This window comes from Phaethon lepturus, unplaced genomic scaffold (genome assembly GCF_000687285.1).
Source record: "Phaethon lepturus isolate BGI_N335 unplaced genomic scaffold, ASM68728v1 scaffold21184, whole genome shotgun sequence".
Classification (NCBI taxonomy): Eukaryota; Metazoa; Chordata; class Aves; order Phaethontiformes; family Phaethontidae; genus Phaethon; species Phaethon lepturus.
In genome coordinates, this window is record NW_010537477.1 from 114,185 (window position 1) to 137,618 (window position 23,434).

Consider the following 23,434-nt stretch of genomic DNA (forward strand, 5'->3'; position numbering starts at 1 on the left):
ATGGCCTAAATACTAATGGTGAGTTTAGCGGTGAGATACCTTTTTCTCTCTCTCCTCTTTTTCTTTGTTCATTCTTTCCCTTTCCTTCTTGCCTTCCCCTCCCCTCTCCTCTCCTCTCCTCTCCTCTCCTCTCCTCCCCAACAGCAAACCTTTACTTCAGCCAGTCTTTTTCTTAGGCTTTCTCTTGTCTGCATCCTCACTTCTCCTTCATACACTCATAGCCATGGGTGCATCGTGAAGGAAACTGGAGATGCACATGAGGGACAGACTACTTGCTTTTCATCATAGACAGCAACCAGTACTTTCTGCCCACATGGAGAAATAATCTCAGCTGTTTTCTCAGATGGTACAATTTATAAATTTGAGTGTCATTTCATGGGGAGAAGAGATATTAATCTTTGACACAATCTGTCATTGTCCCTTCTGGAGTCCAACTCCCTCATCTTAAGGAAGGGAACTCAGATTTTTTGGGAGTCATATGGTGCTTTCCTCTGGGTGCATTCTTGACAAAGCTGAGCAGTTCTGGTTGGAGTTTGTCACACACACCCCTATCATTTTAAACTGTGTTATTTGACAAAATCATAACTTAAAAGAGTGGAAGTGTCACCAGCAACTTTGGTAATAGGATCGCCAGCCCATCTCTAGTACACTTTTAAATGCTTTAGTGATGTTTTTATAAAATAGACCTACCACCCAGAAAATAATCTAAACATATGATTGTGTAAATATGTCAGTTATGCATTAATCCCCATTTAATTTATCAGTTTATTTCCTGTGTTTTCTCCTTTTTTATAATGATTGAAATTAATGGGACTGTTGCTGAGTTTGTTCATGTGTGTAGGAATTGATATGTAAAGTAAAAAAATCACATTACGAAGCATTATATCTTCTGCTATGCAGATTGCCATATTGCTTATCGTACTGACTAAGCCTTTGCATTGTAAACAAGTGTCTTTATATTTGCCCTTAGTTGCAACTTTTAGTACTATTCAGGTCCAGAAAAGGAGTCTCTGGTATCTGGTAATTTGTACAGCATTACATAAAATGCTGTGAATTGCAATTTTACTTTTTCATAAAACAAGCACTTTTTCTAGCTTAACCAGCCTTTTTTCTGGCTGACTTTAGAGTTTTTGCTGCATCTTTCAAATATATATATTTAATACAGGTTTATATGGTTAAATGTTAAATACTTTCATATATTATATATATGCATCTATGTATAGTTATATAATAATATATGCATTTATATATTTAACATACATAATATATGTGCATATAAGTGATACATATATGTATGTTAACTATAGCAGTACAAGTTTGAATAGTACAAAGAAGATTCCTCTTCCTTGTTTTGTTCTCTCTGGCAAAATAAATCTTTAATTCTCTGTGTGTAGTGACACAACTTCAGCTTTCATACAGACATATTTTAGCAGCTATGGCTGAAGCTAAAACCTCTCAGCAAGGAGAATATTATTCAAATTCAAAATAATCACGCATATTTCAAAACTCTGATGTACCTAAGTCAAAGTGGTTTCCTTACTTGACATTGCAGAAAATGCATTGGATATTTTTTATTTTTGAGGACAGCACAAATCCTTTGGACATGTAAAACTGCTTCTTGAAGTATATGGCAGATGTAGCTTTCCTAGCCCACCTCCTTGTATTTACACTTCATAAAAAAACTAGAGGTCACATCTAGTAAGACTGGCATTGCCTTAATGCCATTAGCACAGCAATTTGTAACCAGAGAGTTTCCAGGCACCCAAAACATCTGTTACTCGTGCAGAATTGTCTATGTTGTAATATAGTTGAACAGCCTAAAGAATTATAGTCATTTGAGGCTGCAGTGAATACAGATGAAAAAGTTTGAGCTATAAGCAAAAGGCAAAATGGAGACCATGTTAAAAAAAAAAACACAAAAAAACCCTCAAACAATAAATTTGGTGTTAGTTTCCCATTTCATGTGTATGTAGTGAGAGCACTTACCTAATATATAAAAAGAAAAAAAAATGTCAGGTGTCCCAGATCATGCATCTCCCCACTCCTAAGTAAATGTGGTTGTGCAGGTGTTCTCTCTCCATGATTTGTTTTCTGTGGCCCAGTGAATCCCAAATTCTTTTCTGCATAGTGGCCAAGCTTCAGATGCAGGGGAGCACTGTATCCTAGCTCGCTCCTCCCTGTAATAAGCAATGGCTGGGGTTTAGGACATTTCTTTTGCAAATAAAATTCTGAGTATCTCTTGATGGTGTAGATGACTGAACTGTCCTGTCTCCTGGCCAGTGCTTTAATCAGTTGGCTATCGTGTACAAGGAGAGCAGCATCTTTTCTGCTGCTGGCAGAAAGGTGCCTGGTTTCCACTTTCTGAGACAACAGATTCCTGTATTATATCTAGCCCCAGTCCATGGAGATGTTTTGGAATTCCATAAAACAGTTCAGGCTGTCTCAGTGAAAGCATCATAGAAAGAATAAATAAAAAATATGGTTATGTTTCATGCATTATTATTATTTTTGTGGGTATTAAAATGCTACAAGGCAATATTTTCCTTAAAACCATAACAAAAAAACCCAGAACGATGACATGCATGTACAGCTTTTACTTTTTTCCTTTAAACATTAGAATCCCTAGCTGGGAAAACTATAATGTAAGGCTTTTACAACAGGTACTTCATGCTTCTGTGATACCTTGGTCTTTCATTCTTTCTGGATTTATGATATAGTTAGACATTTTCATGGAATCATAAATAAAACTATGTATGTGCAAGTATGTGATGTATCAGCGTATCTGGTAAATGAACATATATATATTTATAAAATAATTGTCTAATCTGATTATAACACAAATGCAACCATCTTCTTGTCTAGCAAGGAAACCAGCTCTCCACTGCAGCTGAAAATGTAGAGCAAACTATATTTAAGTTAATGCCATGATTTTGATTTGAGGCTAAATCATGTGGAGCTTTACATTCAGGAGTGCAAAAACCAAGAAATGCTCTCACATAATTTCTGCCAAAAATGTCAGAAATGTCTTGAGCTTGAGAGAAGCCAGATTTTGACTTGGAGAGGAAGTGTGTTTGTTTTTGAAGTGAGTTAATAAAACTAGATTTCACTATTAGCCTAGTGCTTCCATTTGGGGAATTAAAACACTTGTATCAAATTAAAGTTGCATATCCTTTATCACATGTACCCAGGTTACATTCATAAAACATCCATTTTTACTTACATACCCTGAATGAATCCATGACAATCCCCTGTAGATGATGACAAAATGTGTATTTAGATTTGAAGATGTTCTTCTGAACCACCTTGGCTAATTATAGATGACAACACATGGCTTACTCCTTTGTTCGGAAACATCAAGAATGTGTCAAAAAGCTTTCTGAACTCTCTAGAGTCCCAGATGTTGTTATTGCAATAGGTGACTGGAATTAACAAAATAGGAAACGTCATTTGCTAAGAGCCTCTTGTGACTTAGGTAGGAAGGCAGCTGTACTGCAAATATGCATATGAATTCTCCACTAGAGTGAACAGAGTTAAGTCAAAGGATTCTCTAAAGGAGTTAAAGAGCTAGGCAGGAAAGAGAAAACACTGCTGGAGAGAAGTCATTCTCTCATAAACAGCTTCACAGGAGTAGTAGTATAAAATGGCTGAGCCCATGTAGGCTAGAAGAAGGGATTCTTCTCAAGGACAGGTTTGGGGTTGGAAGTGATCTAAAATGTCAAAAACGTTAAAAATGGACAGGATTATGAGAACACAGAAAAGCTGAGAGAAGTAATAAACAATTCAAGATGTTCCTTCCACCAAAGAGACAGCAAAGACAGCAGATGCAAACTTAAGCTTAGGTAAGCTTTGTAGGAGCTGCATAAATACTCAGCCAGTTTCCTTCTATCTACCTCTTTAATGTCATGGTATTGAAGATAACTCATTTAAGGCTGAGTCAGGCCTGCCGAAGTCTGATCACAGCCTGCACAGCCTGGACCTTCCTGGTACCAGCTGACATAATCATTGCTGTTACCTGAATGTAACCTTCATACTGGTCACAGAGTCCAAAAATTGTCGAATTCCTCAGCACGGCTGAAGGACAGATACCAGTCACTAGAGGTAAGGATGGCACCATCATGAAAAGGGACAGTGTGGCAACTACGTAGGTTTCTGACACATATTCATGTAAAACCTGAATGGAGTTAAACTCTTCTCTATGCTTTGAAATACTCGGTACATGTTCCTTGTCTATGTAGAGAGGATGCCAAACCTCTGTTTCTCATTTAAAGAGAAGGACCTGTTTCTTATTTAAAATAAAACTACGTTACACCATTTTGGCTATGTAAAAAAATCTTCTGAGGTTGACAGAGTTTATGTTTACCCAGAAGTAAAGCTGTTTGCATTGATAGAAAGTTTATGCTGGCCATATTGGCCATAAGGCTCATGTCTTTGTCCTTGAGGAAGTCTCTCAGCATGTATTTAAAGGACACATAGGCATCCAACAGCACAAAGAACATTTACTGAATGTTCTGAATGTACTGAATGCGTTTACTGAATATTTTACTGTAAAGGAAACAGCTTAATTGCTGATGTTAATAAAGAAGTCTTTTGATAATGTCCAGTCTGTAAACAACTGAAGTTATATTGCTCCAGCTGAAAGGTTTTGATCATTAACTAATTTTGTGAAATCAATAGAATAAGAAAAAAATATATTTTTTTCTCTGTAAGTAGAACACCTATGGTTTCTTTGAGACAACACTGACTTTTTGATTTTATATAGCAAACAGCAATATCAGTTGAGCACTGCTTACTAAAATGAAATTATTGCAAAAGTATTTATTTAATTTCCCTATATTATGGTATCACATGCTATAGTAGATAAGAATGCTGACTATAAAGCATGTATACACTATATATTCATACACTATATATATGTGTATACACTATATATTCATATACATACGTGTATATATCTATATGGTCCTGCTTACTGGCAATGTTTCTAACAATAACTGCTTTAACATGTTAAAAAAGCAAAATGAAGTAAGTATAGGCTCTTGTAGCTTATACGTATGCTTCTGAAGAAACACAGGTCAGAAATAGTTCCATTCGGTTGAGAATGATTCTCAGCCTCTGTTATTCAAGTCCTACCTGGTTTTCATGAAAATTGAAATGGATATCCAGGCATTAATCCTGAAGTTTGGACTCTGATCCAAATTCCATTTAAGTTAATAAGAGACTTTCCATTAAATTCAGTAGTCTAAGGATCAGGCCCTTAGAGTACTGCCTTGTTAAAACATGTCCTTGCTTTACTTTCAATCACATGGCTGTTGTTTCTGTTCCAACGAGTGAGGTTAGAACATCCAATGATAGACAGAAAGCAGCCACAAGTTAGAAAGGGAATCAAAACCCGTGTGTAGATTTCAACAGTTGTTCGGTTACCCAGATCTACAGGTGAAGGTTTAAAGTGCAAGTACAGGTTTTTCAAAGTGGAAGTAAAATGATATCCCAAAGGAAGCCATGGAGATGCCAAGCTGTTGCTGTTTTCTCTGACACCACTTAGGTTGAGAAGGATGTCTGTACCAAAGGTAATTTCTCAACTCTAAGAGTAGGTTGGATGTTTTGGGGTGAGGGAAATCCCAGTGCCACTTTCCTCTAAGGAACCAACAACCCCCCCCCGTGCCTGAATTCGGTCTATGTTAAGAAGGACTATTAGTCCCAGGGTAGTTCTCCTTAGGAAAGAATGGCACAACTGGATGAGCAATGCTTAACCCCTTAGCCTAACTTAATTCTTTAATTTGGCATTGTGCATGAGGCATTTTGGCGCATAACAGGGAAGTAGAAGGTGGATGGGAAAGTTCACTTTGCTCTAGAACTGGAAGGAAAGGCATGAGTTTGGTTAAAACTGAGAGGGAAGAACTTGATTCAGCACTTCCCAAACTTTGTGCAGAATGATCAACCCTTAACACTCTCTCTGAAGATCGTAATTTGTCTGTATCACACATTTCCTTGAAAGTATGATCAAGTAGAATAATTTTGTGGACTGAGGGTCATGCACAAGTACTTTTGATTAATATAACTATATTCATTATCTTAAAGAGTTACAGTAGTGTTGATTTTGATTCCTTCCTTTCCTTATTTCTCTTCTACTTTAATTCTATTTCTGTTGGGATTTCAAAATGTTATTCCCGCCTTTTCTTCATGTTTCAGGAAAACAATAGATTCTCATAAAAAAAAAGATGTTTTTGTGTTGTGCCTAAACAGCAAGCATACTTTTTCTGTAGCATTCCATTGCCTTGGTTTAACCTGCTTTGTCTTCACCTTCTTTTTTTGTTTTTTTTTTAATTTAGGGAATAATATTAGATGATGATATTAGATAGAGAGGCAGGTCCGTAAGAAACCCTACTCCTATCCTATGAAGAACTTGAAAGATTTAGAGTAAGGCTTTGACTTGAAATCCAGAACAATTGGAAGCCACTCAGAGAGCATAAAGGACTGTCAAGAAAAGCTAGTTCGTGGTCCTAGTGTATACTGGCTAGCGTACAATACCACTTCCTACCATTAACTAAATATAATATTCTGTCACCCTCTAGTGGTGGGTCCACAATACCATAGTTCTGATAGTAATGATAAAAGATTTTCTCACAGCACATCTAGTAGACCTTGTCACATGTAGGAGAAACTAGACTTCAGAAGTGTTTGATGTCCTGTGCGTACAGATTTGTAATTTTGATCTCCACTGCATATATCTGTAAATGAATTGTATCCTATAACAACATGCCAAAAATTAGAGATGTAAATTGGTTTTGGCCAGATTAGTTAACTAAAGAGGGGGGTTAAAAAAATTATTTCTGTAGTCTTCTACTTGGATAAGGCAAGAGCAAATCGACTGAATTCTAGACTGAAAATTAGGGAACCTGACTGTGCACTTGAAGCCCATGTTGGCTAATCAAATCCCTTCTTTCTTAATTCCTCATTTTACAAATAATAGAAGTCCTTTTCTAAGACTATCTGATGCTTTACTGGACAAGTGCCCACTCAAATCTGTGAGAGCAGTAATTGTCCCTGAAATACTAATGTGACCTATGCATCATATGCACCTCTTGGTATATTTGACAGTGAAGTGACATAACAAAGCCAAAATATTTGGCATCACCTATTCCATTAGCATCAGCAATACTTACAAATTTGTGTTTCTGACCCAGCTTTAGGAAGAGCTGAAAGTGCTGTGTGCTGGAGAATAGCATTTAATGGGTTCATTTATCAAGATTCCTAGTAACTGATAATATTGATGTGTTTTACACTGACATTGGACAATTTGGCTTCAGATCACATATGATTTAAAGCATCCTAAGTAACAGCAAAATACTTGGTTTGAAACTGAAGTGGTGTGCTTTTCACTGGACCAGGAGGTAGTGAAACATATAGAAAGCTGATTGATAGCCTGAGACAGCTGGAACAGTCCCTTTTGATCATTTTTCAGATGCTCTTCTCAGAGATAAAGAGGTTTCTCTGGCCAGAAACTATACAATTCCTCTTAACCTAATTTGGTATTTCAAGTATTAAATGGTACTAAGTATCTGATATCTCTACAATTTTATCAGTATGGGCCATGCATTCACCACTTACGTGTGAGCTCAGAATTACCCAGTAATTAAATTGGTTTGCTAGATCTTTGTTAAAGAGGTGGCAACATCTTTGTAGTCGCAAATTAAATACAAGTATGTATCGGTATGCCACTAATAGTGCCACAAAGGCTTTTAGATACCTACTCACCAGGAGGAACTGTTTAACCAATCTGCCCTTAGACACTTCAGGAGCAATTATCCTTGCTCAGACCAGATAGCGCCTGCCAGCTATGTTGTCAGAAGGCAAGGTGTTTTCATGAGGGCATGATGCACTCAGTAAAACTTCCTGTTTCTTAAGAAAGAACAGAGCATGCACCTCCTCTCATGTGTAAAGAGCCCAGACACTCAAGAGGAGGGTCCTGACCATGTCACTAATTAGCAAACCTTCTTCTGAATCTCTGAAATTTCAGCGAACCTGCCAGTCTTTGCTCCCACACTCACCAGAGTGTCCTACAAATACAACTGGGAAGAGAGGGGGAAAATATTTTTCATGTCATCATGAACAGTGTTCAGTGTTTTAAAAATAATACCTCCCAAAATGGCAGATTTTGCACCTGCTTTCAGGCTTTGTCATTTACTATCTATGGATTTTTTATGTCTGTATCTGAATCCCACAAACATGCCTATAATACATATTGCATGCATGTACATCCACATGCAAGCAGAGCCACGCAGAGGCAGAGATTTGCATTCATTTTATCATATTCATTTAATTTTCCTTGGTTTACTGGAGAAAACAAGTTTTTTTGCTAATGGAACTGCAGTTATACTTAGGGAAAATGAAGTTACCTTTCTCATCTTTATTATCACATGTAATGAAGCAATTTCAGTAATGCCCGTGTCAGCGGATTGTTGGTGATGGTCCATCCTTCAGAAAGAATACAAATAGACTCCACTGGCCCTGGAGTGCTGAGAGTAACATGAAGCTTACTCTGATTTGTAAACTGAGCAAACATGACATGGAGGTCACAGAATAAGGGCATATATGCATCTTTCAGCCCTTGTTTTGACAAAGTGACTTCTTTTCTCCAGAGGGACATTTCTGCCATTTTTTTCCAGCATGTTTCACCTTTCACTAACTATTAATCCCAGTATGACTTACTGCAAATTATGATTCCCACCTATAAGATCATGGGAGTTAATTCTTAAAATTTTTTCATCATTTATTTGAGCACACAGAGTTAGCACTCAGAAGACGTAAGAAAATAAGGGTATGGAAAACAACTAATTGAGTTTAAATCAAATGTAACAAGTTATAAATGTTAAAACACAGAGTATTATTAAAGTTCACATTCATTAATGGAAAGCTTTTACTACTAGCAGCTTTAAGAAATCAAGGTAAACCATAATATTTTTGAAAATCTGCATTTTCTAATATTCTATGCAGTATTCTTCCAGCTTTAGTGAGATAGTTTCCCTGTGTCTGATGCAGTCTAGCATTTATATAGACATCAGTTTTAAACAGAATTTTCAGAACTTTATGAACTGGATTAACAAAGGGAGTTTTGCTAAAAGTGAAATTATTCAGGATATTCTTATTTTTATGAATGCATGGTTTATGAAACTCATTTGAAACAGGCGTGGATAGCATCCCAGCACAGAATACTTAAAGGTATTGGCACAGCAAGTAGCATATTTATGCAATGCAGTAGAACAACTGTGGATGGGGTTTAGCCTCTTCATCATGTTAGTTAACTGATAAAGCACCGTTAGCAGTTATCAACGTGGTAAAGGTAATAGTAAAGGACACTGAAATTCTTATCCCCCGTTTGCAGATGGGAAAATGAGACATGTCGAAGATCACTGCAGACTTCTGTTGGAACCCACCCTCCTGAATCTCTTTTTCAACTAGGCCATCAAATTTGAGGACAATAGTAGTGGCTGCTTATGTGAATAAATGTGACAGGCTTGGTTGTCTTTGTTGTGTAGGTCATTAGGTCAGTGATGCCAGTTCCAAGTTTGGAAAAAGAAAAATGTCAGGCTAGACCAGGAAACAGAAGAGCTAACTTCTTTTTTTACCACATTGAAGAGAAAAGTGTAAGGTAAAAGGGATTAATTCTTTTTCTAGTGTCATAAACAAACTCCATTTCAAGGACAATTTGATGGTCCAGATCTGTGTTTTCCCATGGTGTGACCCTTAAACAGACTTCAGGGGGTAGAACAGCAGCATTCTGTAGCTTCTAAGTATTGTCCGGTTTTTGTTTTTCTCAACAGAGCTACAGTGAACCTGTTGATGTTAAAGCCTCCCCGCAACCTCAGATGATGAATTCAAAGCAGTCGGTGTTCCATGGGCCCACCCAGGCTCACTCTGCACTGTACCTCAGTTCCCACTACCACCAACAACCAGGAATGAATCCTCACATCACCGCCATGCATGCCAATATCCCCAGGAACATAGCGCCCAAGCCCAACAACCAAATGCCAGTGACTGTTTCCATAGCAAACATGGCTGTGTCCCCGCCACCGCCTCTCCAGATCAGCCCCCCTCTGCACCAGCATCTCAACATCCAGCAACACCAGCCGATTTCAATGCAGCAGTCAATTGGAAACCAGCTACCAATGCAGGTCCAGTCTGCTTTACATTCACCTACAATGCAGCAAGTAAGTTTGAGCTTTTCAGTCATCTGGGGAATTTTTTGGGGCGAAGGGTGAAGTCATCCAGAAGTTGACATAGTGAGGGAGATTTAGAGCTATGTTTAGCTTTAATTTTGCAGAGTTCCAAAACCATGGTAGTGTAGTCTGAGGGATTAGTCTTTCAAAGGCAAGAACAAATGAATGAGTTTACCTAGATGATGGGAAACTTCAGGAGAACTATTTGTGCTAGCAACAATGTTCCTCATATTATTTTGAACACTAGCTCTGTCTCCCCGCCAAATTCAGGACGCATTCTTTAAACAGAAGTGTGTCCATAGATCCATCTGCAAATCTGGGAGTATTCTGAAATATAAGTGAAATGTTAAGTCTTCGGGAGACATATTTTAGAAACAAAAGGTAGGCATGTCTAGAAAAAGACATGATTGTAGCTTGTGCTGTTATCCTGGTGCTGATTGACTGTGATGTGGAACAGTCAGAGGGAACATGAAGAAACACAGGTTGTGTTAAACACGCTAGATTAAATGAATGTGAGTATATTAGTTTATGCTGCATTTTTAACCTCATTTTACTAGCTAGACATACCTTTTTTTAACTTATTATGGAAATAAGTGGGCTGTCACCAGCATCCTAGTATGGTGGGGTTTTTTTTATAACCTCAATGTTTTACATCATTGATTCTCCATGCATTTCCTATGAGTTCTGAATGAATGCAGGCCAACCACAGTATTGTGATTTTTGGGCCCAGGCCTATGGAGGGTTAGAGCAGATTAACTCTGCTGATACCATGAGACAAAATTTCCTTTTGTATTGGATGAGGTCTGATTATCAGTAAGATCTTGCTTTACAAAGATGCATTAGAATCAAATTCTTTTTTGGATGGAGTTGCAAGAATCTACAAAATTTGTATACACAAAACTTGTCAGTTCTGGCTGATAATACATAGTCATGAACTTGCTGCATGTCTTGAATATATCTATAAATTCACTTTGCTAACAAGGCATTTGCATTTGCTTTCCAAGCCAGAAACATTTCATCTCAGGATTGGTCTTTAGAGATGGGAATACCTGAACACAAAACATAGCTTCCATCTGGGAGAACAATTTAACAGGGAAAGAAATTTTCCAAAACAGGACAAAAAAACAGAGTTGAAAGCAATATGGACTGACAAATTTAGTTGTTCAGAAGGTAAACCAAGGTACGCTCAGGATGATCTGGATTTTTTCAGAGACTTTGATCTTAATCTCAAGAGTGATTTGGAGTAATCAGACAGGAAGGAAAATTTGTAAAGTGTTTGCAGCTTTTTCCTAGTCCAGTTTATTTTTCATGATCAGAGTAAACTGACTCAACAGACTTATGACCACACCAATGTTGAGTCTTTTACTGTCGTGTATTCCTGAATGTTTTCTATTAGTTAGAAACCCAGCGTCCTGGTGTGAGTGAGCAGGGAGAACCCCTGCTCAAATGTCAGAGGAACTCAGGAGTTAACCCCAAGCCTGGGCAGCTAGAATTAGCTAGGGGAGGTCCTAGACAGGTGGGCCAGGAGGGTCTGTCTGGAGATACGAAGCCTAATGCAATCTTGGTCAAACCTGAAGGCTCAGAGCAATGAGAGACAAAGCAATGGACAGAGACTCAATGCAATAGCCTGGTTCATTTACCAAACATGAAAAATTACATCTGTGACAGCAGCCTGTTGAAACTACAGTTCTATTTCATCAAGTTTTTAGTGCAAAGTGATTCAGTCTTCCAAGTCCAGATTGTTTACCAAGTTCAGTGTCATTTGTATATGTGCAACACAGAGCTACAGAAGATCAAACCCCTTATGTCTTTTCCAGAATCATTGATAGGCACATTTTACTGAACAGATTTGAAAATTTGGCTTTATTTATTGAATTAATAGCACAGTAGGGGCTAGCAAAATATGTAATGCAGATGTTATATCCTTAAGTATGTATATATACATCATCATTATTGCATGAATCCAAATACTTAGGTGTTATGCCAAACCATTACATACTACAAAAAAGTTAAGATAATATGAATCTTCCAATGTTTTATTTTACCAAGCTGTAGAATATGGTGTGCATATCAGTGGCTTGAGAGTACTTTCATTCATCTATGGGATGTGTGGCACGCAACTGTATTATTTCTAGCTTGAGAGAAAACACAGGGCAGTAAGTTGTAGAAAACAGGTGTCTAGAAGTCAGCATGTAAACCTGTACCATGATGAGTCTTTTGCTTTACTAAGTACACGTACAGTAAAGTAAAAAATGTGGTACCTCTGTGTTCCTGCTCTCCATTATTAAAGTCATGAAAGGTTAGCTATAATACTTTTTACCAACTCCTTTTCGTTAGAAAGAAAGGCTGATGCTTATAATGAAGATGGTGAGATATTTCTGAGCTTCAGTCAAGGTGACAGATGCTTATTACCTGTTGAAATGCTACACTGCCAATCTTAACTACATTTCTCTTTAAGCACATCTACGAGCCAGTTTATATTTCTTATGCTCCTACTTTTGTTTCAAAGTAATGCAATTTTTGACCTCTGGAAAATCTATGTAGTTTCACTTTAGAATATTTGTAATATGCATTTTTTAATTCTTTTTTTAGCACACAACAGTTTACATGGTTTGTGAATTGAGTTTAAATATAGAATCCATTTACTTTAAAGAGTGATGATGGCAAAGACAAAGCAAAAAAATATATTAAATTTAGGGCAACAGGTCTACTAACGACACCATGATTTGCCATGCCAGAGTAGAAGAGTAGTAACCTGTCTAGTGTCTTCAGTATGGCTCTTTCTAGTCATACTCAAGAAATGTTGGAAAACACTATCCCCAGGATTTCATACTGCATTAAGATCTTTTCCAACCTTAATGATTCTATTGTTCTATGGTTAGAGCACTGAACACAGGTTGGCCACCAGGAGGCATATAGCAAGAAGTTAAGAAACTATAACCTGAAAGTAAAGCCCTCCTGACTCAGTTGTCAAGGGACTCCGCTCTCCCCTCTGCTCGAAATTGAGCAAACACTCTGCTCATCATAGAGCATGTTAAGGAGGAAAAGACGTAGAGGGGGGGAAAAAGCATGATGGCAGCAGCACTGAGTCAACAGCAATGAGGACAAAGAAGAAACATAACACTACCCTGTATGTCCAGCCCGTGGTGAGGAGGAAAGGAGTACTCTGGATGTGAGGTTCAGTCCCCAGCAGCATGGCATAGACCACTCCACCTCATAAAAGACAGCCAAGAAGAATGGGAGACTATGTAGCCTGATAAAGCAGAAGCACTAGTTGCATTTAATTTAACTTTTTTTCAGTTCCTCTTCCCTCAGCTGTTTGATTTCCTCCATGCTAAAGGTGTGGCCACCATAAGCCTTTTCCAAAGACTCCAGCAGGCATCCAATTTATGTAAGCAGCAAGAATAGAGACTACTTAACATCCTGCTCCCTCCAGCATGATTTGCTGCAAGAGACATTTTTCTTTTCGGAAACCTCACTGCTGCTCATACCAAACTTTAAGAAGAAATTAGGTAAATTTTCTCATGTCACACTGCAGTGTGAAGCTTAATAGGCAAGAGAGGAGTAAGTCTGTCAAGAGCTTCCTAGCAGTCTTCTACCGCAGGCGTTCGCAGACTCACTTGGCTGGACACCACCATTGCAGACAGACAGCTGTGCTGTAGACGTGTTGGAAGCAGCAGCACAGTTCCCACTGATGGTGGGTTCTCTTTTTGTTTTTTTCTTTTTTCCCCATCATCCAGCTTTGAAATAGTTGATAGCTTACTAGTGTGATGCTCAATGGTGGCAGGCTCTGAGAATCCCTGCTCTCTACAGATTCCCTGCTTTAACACTGTGGCTCTGGGACATTTGGCGACTCTTTTTCTCCAGGAGAGGGAGGACGGTTTCTTATCAAAGACTTGCTTGTAGTATATCCAAAGGTCTGCCAGCTCCAAGAAGAATCAGATAAATACCCAGACCTCAGTCCTGGCAGGCAGGGACACAGTTCTCCAAAACCACTGTGCATGAAATCCACAAACTCTTCTTCTGTGCACAACTTTGAGGAGAGACAGATAAGAAGTGCCAAGAGGGGAGAGGGTTCTGCCCCCACTACTGCCAGGACAATGAGCTGATCTTCATCAGCTCCGTAGGGAACAGCATGTCCTCCTCCACTTCCAGCAGTCCTTGCCGGCACGTGTGCAGCTGCCAAACCAAGAGAGACTGCCAGCTGGAGAAAGGCAGTCTCCTCCAGGAGTCCACAAAAACTACAGAACATCAAGATCAGAAGTGTTGGTAGCCAAAAATCCTCAGTGACTGCACAATTTCTATTATTTTTAAAATCAATTAATTCTGTGGGGTATGCAGCTGATGTAATGCATCCAAATTGTTTTGTTTTGAAGTACACAAGGCAAAGTAAAATTTAGGTATTAGCATTTTGGTCATATTCCTAGCATTAGTAAATATTTTTTAATTTCTTTTAAACATTCTCCTGTATTTTGAGTTATCTAAATATTTTTTGTAATTTCCGCAAAGTAGGCTATTTTGTCTCTTTTCCTTTCAGTTCCAAAACAGTTAATGAATAAATTAAATAATGGGCATTACTGTAGACCTTTGGGGTGCTTGTTTACATTGTTAATCCTTTACACTGTAAAAAATCACCATTTAGTTCTATTCACATACTTAGATTTAAATTAGATCCTGATTTTTATTATATTTAACTTCTAATTCTGAAATATACTATATTTTTCTTAAATATTATTAACAGGAGCCATGTTAAAGTTTTACTCTGTTAAAGTCTAAATCCACTGTGTAGCAGTTTTTCTTTCATGCACTTTTGACACACTGGAAGTATCACAGTAGATTAGAGAAGTGTGATTTTTCTTTCATTAAATGCTCATGTGAGCATCTTATCACTGTATTATTTTTTAACTGATAAGAGTCGCTTCTCTCCAGTTTGTTTCTTAGGTTTGACATGATGTTTAATTTTTACTTGGTTGGGATCAGGTGATCTGAATCTTAACCCTTGTCATTCAAATCAGCACGATTTCTCCAAAGTTCAGGCAAAACCAGCGTCTGAAGCTCGCTCTTGCAAAGTCGCTCTTTCCTTTCTCTACTCACACAGACATTTATGCTTCTTTCTGAGCATACCCTGCTCTCCAGCCTGTTGTACTATGCTATTTTGTGTGGAGAGAGATGAGACCAGGGATCCACTCCCTCCCAAATATGCCCAGTCCTTGTTAACGAACCCTTTTAAGTAACCCTACTGGAAGCATCTCCTTCCCTGCTCAAAATCCTTCGCCCAAGCATTGGGTACGATGGCGAGTCCCATTACAATCTGTGTCCCACTTTGGTTCACAGGTAGAGCAAGCAAAACTAGATTCTTAATGTCTCGTAACCATGGCTGCAATTGTATGCATAACAAAGAAGCAGAAGATTAATGTATGTCACATTTTATTTTTTATTTTTTTAAATAATAACTCATTTCAGTCTACTTTTAGGGATTTCTTTTCCTTTAGAAAATAAATGTATACAGCAAGATGATTCCATAGCCTGCCAAAAATAATAGCCTTATTTTTTCTGGTATATATTATATACAGTAAATTCAGGGAGCTGCTGTATTTGTCCAGATTTCTTCCTCTTTTTTGTTAAGCTTTGTCTTCGAATGAGGTCAAGAGAAAAAAAAAAATCATTAATATCTGTCAACTTCCTTTATAACCTTAAGGAAAAATCTTTGTATGATATCACACAGACAGATTTTCAATTTCCTTGTGTAATAAACAGATGCTTTAGGATTTGGATGTAATTTAAAGGTTTAAAATATCACATTGAGATTGATGAATAAATCAGTTGTGAAGACAAAAACATTGATGCCTGTTGAAAATACCTCTCCAGACAGGCAGGAAATGAAATTAGTTCCCAGTAAAGTGTGGAGATGAGGATCACTGTTTAGTTCTGCTGCAGGCTTTTTAGGACTTGCTACAGTGGCACAACGAAACTGCTAGGGCTACAGAAATCTAATTAAAGAGCAAATGTCCCTCCTGACATCGAATTAATCTTTATCAAGTTCCCTGTTTTTATTTCAATCTGAAACAAGAAAATGAAATTTAAAATTCTAGGCATGTTGCAAAACAGTTGGTGATTTTCTCTTGAGCATTACAATGCAAAAACATTCAGCATTGTTTAATTAGACCTCGAAGCACTCATTTTCTGAGCCCTTTTTATTTCATCATTGTTTGTTAAGGGCTTACATAAATAATACACAAATATGTACTACAAGCCTGGGACAAGGCTGTCTCCCTCTGTTGTACAGATCTATATTTCCAGAGCTTTTTCTGTTGATGAAAAAGCTGAAGTAATTATTGTTTACATCACCATACTTTATCAGTCCTTCGTATTGAGTTCAGGTTTCTTCAATTACTTTGCCTTAACAAGCATGCTTTCCAACGCCCACATTGCTGGTATTCTGGTAGCTCTCAACCCCGGTGGGACCGCTGAGCTGCAGCAGCTCAGCTGCTTCTGGAGCTGGAGCCTGGCTCAGATACCTGTGTGCCACGTTAAAATTGATCGCGTGAGCATGTCCTAAGAAACAGGCCCCCGTCCCAGGCGGTTATAAACTAAACAGACTTGACAGGCGCAAGATGAAAGTGTTGTTACCCCTCATTTTGCAGATAGGAGAATTAAGTTTGGATGGGTGCTTCCAACCTTTACATGAGAGGTATCAATTCAGTTGAATTGATATCAAGTTCATATCAAATTCTTACTTGATTTAATTCATATCATTCATATCGTTCCATTCATATCGAATTGATGCACGCATGCTTTGCTGGAAAAGAGCCAAAGAAATTTGTCTGTGGTCACACAGAAAACCTAAGAAAATATGACAGTAAGTCCCCACCCAGTTCCAAGCTGGCATTTGAAACCACAGGACCATCCTCTGACATCTAAGCTATTAATTTGGCCTAAGCCCAGAAGAAATGGAATGGGTATTGCACAGATGGCTTCTTCCTCTGATGTGAGGGAACCGTCTCTTCTACCTGCATGAGTACTTGAACCTCTGTGCCTGCTCACTTGCACGGTTCACAACAGCACTGCTGGAGCTACTGGCCCCGTACAGTGTTTTCTTGTAGGTATGATTGTTTCATGAAGACCGGTAAGAGATCGCTCAGGGCCTTTGCTACCAAAGGCAAACCCGAGTGCCTGAGGGTAGGATGTGTTTCTGTGGTTAGTTTCCTCTTACAGCTGAATTAGAAAGGCCTTACGGGTGATGTTTTGAATAAAAATGACGGTGATACACAAAACCAATTTTTCTGCCTTCAAATTACAGGAATTTGTAATTTGACTCCACTTGACGAATTTGACTCCAGTTAAAGTCATTGGGAAGCCTGCTCAATTGCAGTTTTCTTCAGATTCTTTGCAGGCATGGGGGTTGTTTATGCAGCCTAATGTGAAAGCTGAGAGCCTGGTGAAACGGCTGTGTGCAGAGCATGGGGGTTACAGTCACCGTGGGTGTGTTTTATTTTGCCTTAGTAGCAGGGCAGTATCTGTTACATGACAACTAGATGCGGAATTCAGCTCGTGAACTTGCCCACTACTAATGGTCTGTTTCTTGGAGTCACCAGGGAAAAAGTGAGGCTTCAGAGAACATTTAAGGTACTGAAGTGTGACTTGGGATATTTGCCATATGGAAGAGATTATTATGGAAGAAAGTTGCACTCATTCATAGCCTAGGCAAAAATCCGTGGTCGGGAAGAGTGGAGTGAGGTGATGGTGTACACGAGAGGCACGGCAGGGCAGAACACCTGTGGGACCTCTGCAGAAGAGCCGGAGTATAATGCACCAAGAAAGAGGGATGTGAAGAAGGAAGTGGCATGTTATATTTCACGGAAGCTCATTTCTGGGGATGAAGTGGGCCAGGCGAAAAATGAGACTACTCATTTATCTTGACTGAAGGTAGCATGGGTGAGTTGTTAAACCTGCAGGAAAAAAAACAGCTCTTCCCAAAATTCCTGTCTAATGAAGGCTGTGTATATGAAGCGATCACACATAATCCACTAGAATTTAAAAATAAAAGTTACGTGCTTTAATCCTTTCTATTCTGTATGTGGATTTTGGCCAGGAGGAGTGGATTTTCAAACTAGGTATCTTGGTTCAAGTTCAGTTTCTGATTTAGTAGCTACACATCCAGTTAACTTGAGTGGGAATTGTATGCCCTTGCCCCAGGAAGGAGTTTGGTCCGCTTTTTTTAGCAGACATCGATTGCTTTTGTACAGCACTCCCATACTTTTACCCAATGTAGTTCTTCTAACTTTACAGGAACTCGATGTACATTTATACAGGGTGAACCAGAGATGCAAGCCTTGAAATTTCACTTGTTCTCTGGTTTTGAAACACTGCTTTTAAACATCCTCGTGTATCAAAAGAGCTAAAAATTATTATGACTTTTCATATGACAGATATTTCAGGGAGCAGCTTAGATGTCTCTTTGTAACTTCCACTTTTTTTTCTCATACTCTTCATTTCAAAAAGCAAGTTATTCTGTGCTACTTCCACTACATTAGTCTAACAACTGTTAAAAAGCTTTGGCTGAATTTCTGTTTAGTTGAGAGAGAAGTACAAATAAAAGAAGCAGCAGATGGTCCCTTTGTGACTGAATGAAGAAAAAGGGTTTTGAGAACAATATGTGAATAGGTGTAGTCTAATAAAACAGTCAGCCACCTGCTGCCTACATCCTTCAAAAAGATTCTGTTGCATATTCTGGGAATTAACAACTAGTGTGTATCCTTACATTTAATCTAAATGGAAGCTCTAAGGAGCCAAGAGACCTTTTTGCCCCAGTGCTGATTGAGTTGTTCTCTTCGTTTTGAATTGTTTCTGCTCTGTCCCTTTTGGTTCCATCCTGTGACTGTTTAATGGCTAACAAAAATTTGGCAGTGTTTCATTTCTCAAATCAAAGAAAGATTTTAAAACTTAGAAAGCACCTACACATTTTTTCCTATTTTAAGTTTGATAACCTATAAAAGAAGTATGTTACCATTTTGCAGTTTGTTTTGTGGGGTTTTTTTAATGCACCCAACCTGTTGCTTGGTTTCTGTATATTGTAATGTACTTGCTTTCTCCTCTAGGGATTTACTCTTCAGCCAGATTATCAGAATATCATCAATCCAACATCGACAGCTGCACAAGTTGTTACCCAAGCAATGGAGTATGTTCGTTCAGGGTGCAGAAATCCTCCAGCACAGACTGTGGACTGGAATAATGACTACTGCAGTAATGGGTAAGCAGCCAGTGAATGCCACCTTGTGTTGAGCAACATTCATGACAGAAGTATCTGACAGAGAATTTGGAAACAGCTTTGTTGCCTGTTTCTCTACAGTATTTCAGAAGTGCATCTGTGGTGGCACTGTGTTTATTCAGCAGTCAGACTGTTGTGGGAGGATAAGTTTTCAATACATACATTTATTAGACATTGTTGTGACCTTATCACAGCAAATACACTTTGGTCTTAGAGAACTTCCACTCCTTAGAAAATCAGAACTGAAATCTTAGGGAGAAGGCATAGGAAAGAAGGGTTAAGATCACTACCTCTTACTTGAAAGGCAAATGGCATGAACTATTTTCTCCATATACTCCATTGCTGAGGAGAGCTTGCTGCCAGTGAAAACAACTAGTTTGGGTCATGAAAACCCACATCAGTGAGATACAGGGGTGATGCATGGGTTACAAGATATGTGGAATGGAATGGCATGAAGATCACATAACTTTAACCAGAAACAAAACACCATACCTGCAGGAGTTCTGTGCCCCTACCAGAAGGTTAGTAGCACCTTCAAACCCTCAACTCCTCTGCAGATTGTTTTTTGTGGAGCCATGTTACTGTCGCAGGCACTGCCTGGAAACATTTAAGACTCTGAACAGAAGGTATCTTTTGAATTTTAAATTATAGATGTTGTACCTTGTGAAAATGTCCACCAGCCTGACCTCCCCTTGACCTTGGCAAAGGCAAAGGCAGATAAAAGCTCTTGGTTGGTACCAAAGTGTCAAATCCAACTCAGAAAAATGAACACAAAGCAGAACTAAAGACCAGTTTCATCCATTACATTTACTCAAACTGAGAATGTCACTTGCATTATTGTTTTAAAGTGTTTCTGGAACTCAAGCTAGAACTGAACAAAAATCTTTTTCTGCTTACTAGTTCAGAATAACACCTTGACTAAAACCTGCTGACACTAAGGCAGACTTTAACTAGTCTGCACAGCAGCATCACTTTCCTCCATACCTACTGCTGTTGCCACGTGAGTTGCCCACTTGTTTATCAGAACAGTCTCACTTCTCTGCTGTACCACCATAATGTCTTGATCTGTGCTGCAGGCTCTTGTAGGAGCCTACCCAGCCCATAGACTTTTATAGTCGCTTAAACTGAGCTCTTAAACTGAGTCTATTGACTGTCCTCTGGTAGGCCCTAACTACCTGTGGCTTTGAGTCCTGGTCTCTTCTGGAAAAAGCAATGTGCAATCATTACCAGCAGTGCCTTCTTGGTGCCCACTGGGCATAACTTTCCATCAGCAGAAGCTTTCTCTGAACTGACCCTGGTATACACCTTGTGTAGATATACCTTTGTGAATCTATGTGCATGGACTTAACCTATCTTTGCCAGCATTGGTATAAATTGCCAGTGCAGCGTGGCTTGCACTGTGCTGCTCCTAGACTCCAAACCAAGTAAGCTGTAAAGCTGTAGAACAGAACTGGTGCCTGGCTTTTGGTGAGGAAGTAGGAGATGAGGAGCAAAACCTCTCCCTCAGAAAATCTCTGCAGTGTGAACCAAGCCCCATCAGTGATGCTTTTTCTGCTTCAAATTATTTTTTTTTTCTGACTTCTACAAACTGTTCTGAGTAGAAACTGGTAAATGACTCTTTTTTTGCCCTGAACTGGTATGCTTCAGTTGAAGCTGAACCCCAGCAAGAACTAAATGTAAAAGTGTGCTAGACACATTGGTGGAAGGTCTCCTGTAGAGACTTGGTCTAGTTGGCTCTGTCAGAAGCATCTGGTGTTCCCTTGCGCATGCTTACCCGAACCTGCCAACCCAACACATTTTGGCTATGCCTGTACTAGTAAATAAAGTAGGCCAGAGATAGTGACTGGCACCCTTGTTCATGTAACTAAGCCCTCCTGCTCTCTAAGGAAAGTGAAACCACATCCTATAGGGTGCTTATGGGGTATGATCCCTAGACCTGTGCTAAACCCTCAGCTGTACCTATGTGGTCTGAGAGAGGGCTAGTCAGTGCCACCAACCCACTAGTGCAGGTGATCCCAAACCAGGGCTTAAACCCATGTCCCAGTCCCCTGTAGTTTAGAGCCAGATGTGGTCTCCGTGTTGCTACATGCCACTATGACAGCAGGATTTTTCTTATTATTACCATGGTAATGCAGCCGTACTTCAGTGATATGCTTGGAATTAATGACATGCGGGAGGCGGGGAGGGGGAAGAATGGGACTAAAAATTTTAAAAATTTTTAAAAATCACATTTGTTCTTTTTTTCTTTGAACAGGGGCATGCAGAGGGACAAAGCACTCTACCTTACCTGAAAATCTGAAACACCTCTCCTTTCCACTGAGGAATGCAGGGAAGTCTTTTCATCATGGATTGCTTTATGCAGTCAAGGCAGTTCTGCATTTTATTAGGAAATACAAGTTGCTAAGCACTTAGGACTATTTGAGCTTGTGGGTCACCCACTCTGGAAAAAATAGTCTTGCTTCTTTCTTTTTCTTTTTTTTTTTTCCCCCCCATTTTTTCTCTTTCTTTCTCCTTTCCACCCCTACCCTGAGATCCTTAACGGACATTGCTTTTCTTCTTCCCTGAAGGAAACTTGGACCATTCAGATTTTATGTTGGTTTTGCTGTGAAGTGCTGCGATAGTAACTGCCTTAGCAACTGTAGATGTCTTGGATAAAAGTCCTGGATTTTCCATTGGTTTTTCATAATGGGTGTTTATATGAAACTACTAAAGACTTTTTAAATGGCTTGATGTAGCAGTCATAGCAAGTTTGTAAATAGCATCTATGTTACACTCTCCTAGAGTATAAAATGTGAATGTTTTTGTAGCTAATTGTAATTGAAACTGGCTCATTCCAGTTTATTGATTTCACAATAAGGGTTAAATTGGCAAACATTCATATTTTTACTTCATTTTTAAACAACTGACTAATAGTTATATATTTTCAAAGTATTTGGAGGAAAAAAGTAAAATATTCCCAAATGATATTAATTAAAAATATTGGCTTTGTCTCATGAGATAAACACAAAAAACTAGGAAAAAAACTTATGTTGATAAAGAGCAAACACATTTATTTTGTACTGCCTAAAAATGCTTCTTTTTTTTAAAGAAAATCACTTTATGTGTACTGGTTAGTAAACGTCATTTAAGTCCTTTTATGTATAAAACTGCCAAATGCTTACCTGATATTTTATTAGATGCAGAAACAGATTGGAGACAGCTAAATTATAACCTTTACATATGGCTATGTATTATTGTTTCTTCATACTGTGTCTGTATTTAATCTTTTTTATGGAACCTGTTGCGCCTATTTATGAAATAATAAATATAGGTGTTTGTAAGTAAATTTGTTAGCATTTTAAAGAGGTTTCTTTGACGCTTTAACTTTTGCTGGCACAAATTGTTCACAACTGATGTGAATACTTTATTTAGTTTTTTCAGTGACATATATAACACCAAACCTGCTTTACTGGCAGAAGATGAAGGTAACCAGTACTTATTTCTTTATTTCTTTGGTTGTTAAGGAAAAAAAAAAAAGGTATTTTAAGTAATTCCCTTTTTAAAGCATTGTAGAAGTAAGTTGTAAGTTGCCCAAAACTAAGACTTGAACCAACAAAACTAACTGAATAAAACTGCATAATGCTGCTTCTTGAAACTTCATCAGTTTTGGTTAATTAGTCAAGTGGAATAAAAATATTACCAACAGAAATATTACCAAATATGCTTCAGCCATTTTATTATACATGCAAAAGGTCCTATCGAGTTTCAGGGAGTGTATCACAAATACATCCTAAAGTGAAAGGTAAGTTCAACAGGAAAGAGATTAAAAAAATACAAAAAAAGGAATTTTGTCAATGTTTTGGATCAGGGATAGCTCTGAAAATATATTTCTGGATGATTTAATCCCAGCTGCGTGTCCAATTAATGGGGAGTACCACTGATTTGTGTTTTCTACATGAAATAAAGAAAG

The 23,434-nt window shown here is 38.4% G+C and overlaps 1 protein-coding gene across 1 annotated transcript in view; it reads left to right on the plus strand.

Moving 5' to 3' along the window:
- The window catches only part of TOX (thymocyte selection-associated high mobility group box), a 106,736-nt gene extending 83,554 nt beyond the window's left edge, over positions 1-23,182 (plus strand). The window contains exons 6-8 of the mRNA XM_010286502.1: positions 9,822-10,208; positions 19,316-19,467; positions 21,740-23,182. Coding sequence (XP_010284804.1) covers positions 9,822-10,208; positions 19,316-19,467; positions 21,740-21,776 — 576 coding nt within the window. The 3' untranslated portion in view covers positions 21,777-23,182. The remainder of the gene's footprint in view (positions 1-9,821; positions 10,209-19,315; positions 19,468-21,739) is intronic.
- The last annotated feature ends 252 nt before the right edge of the window (positions 23,183-23,434 follow it).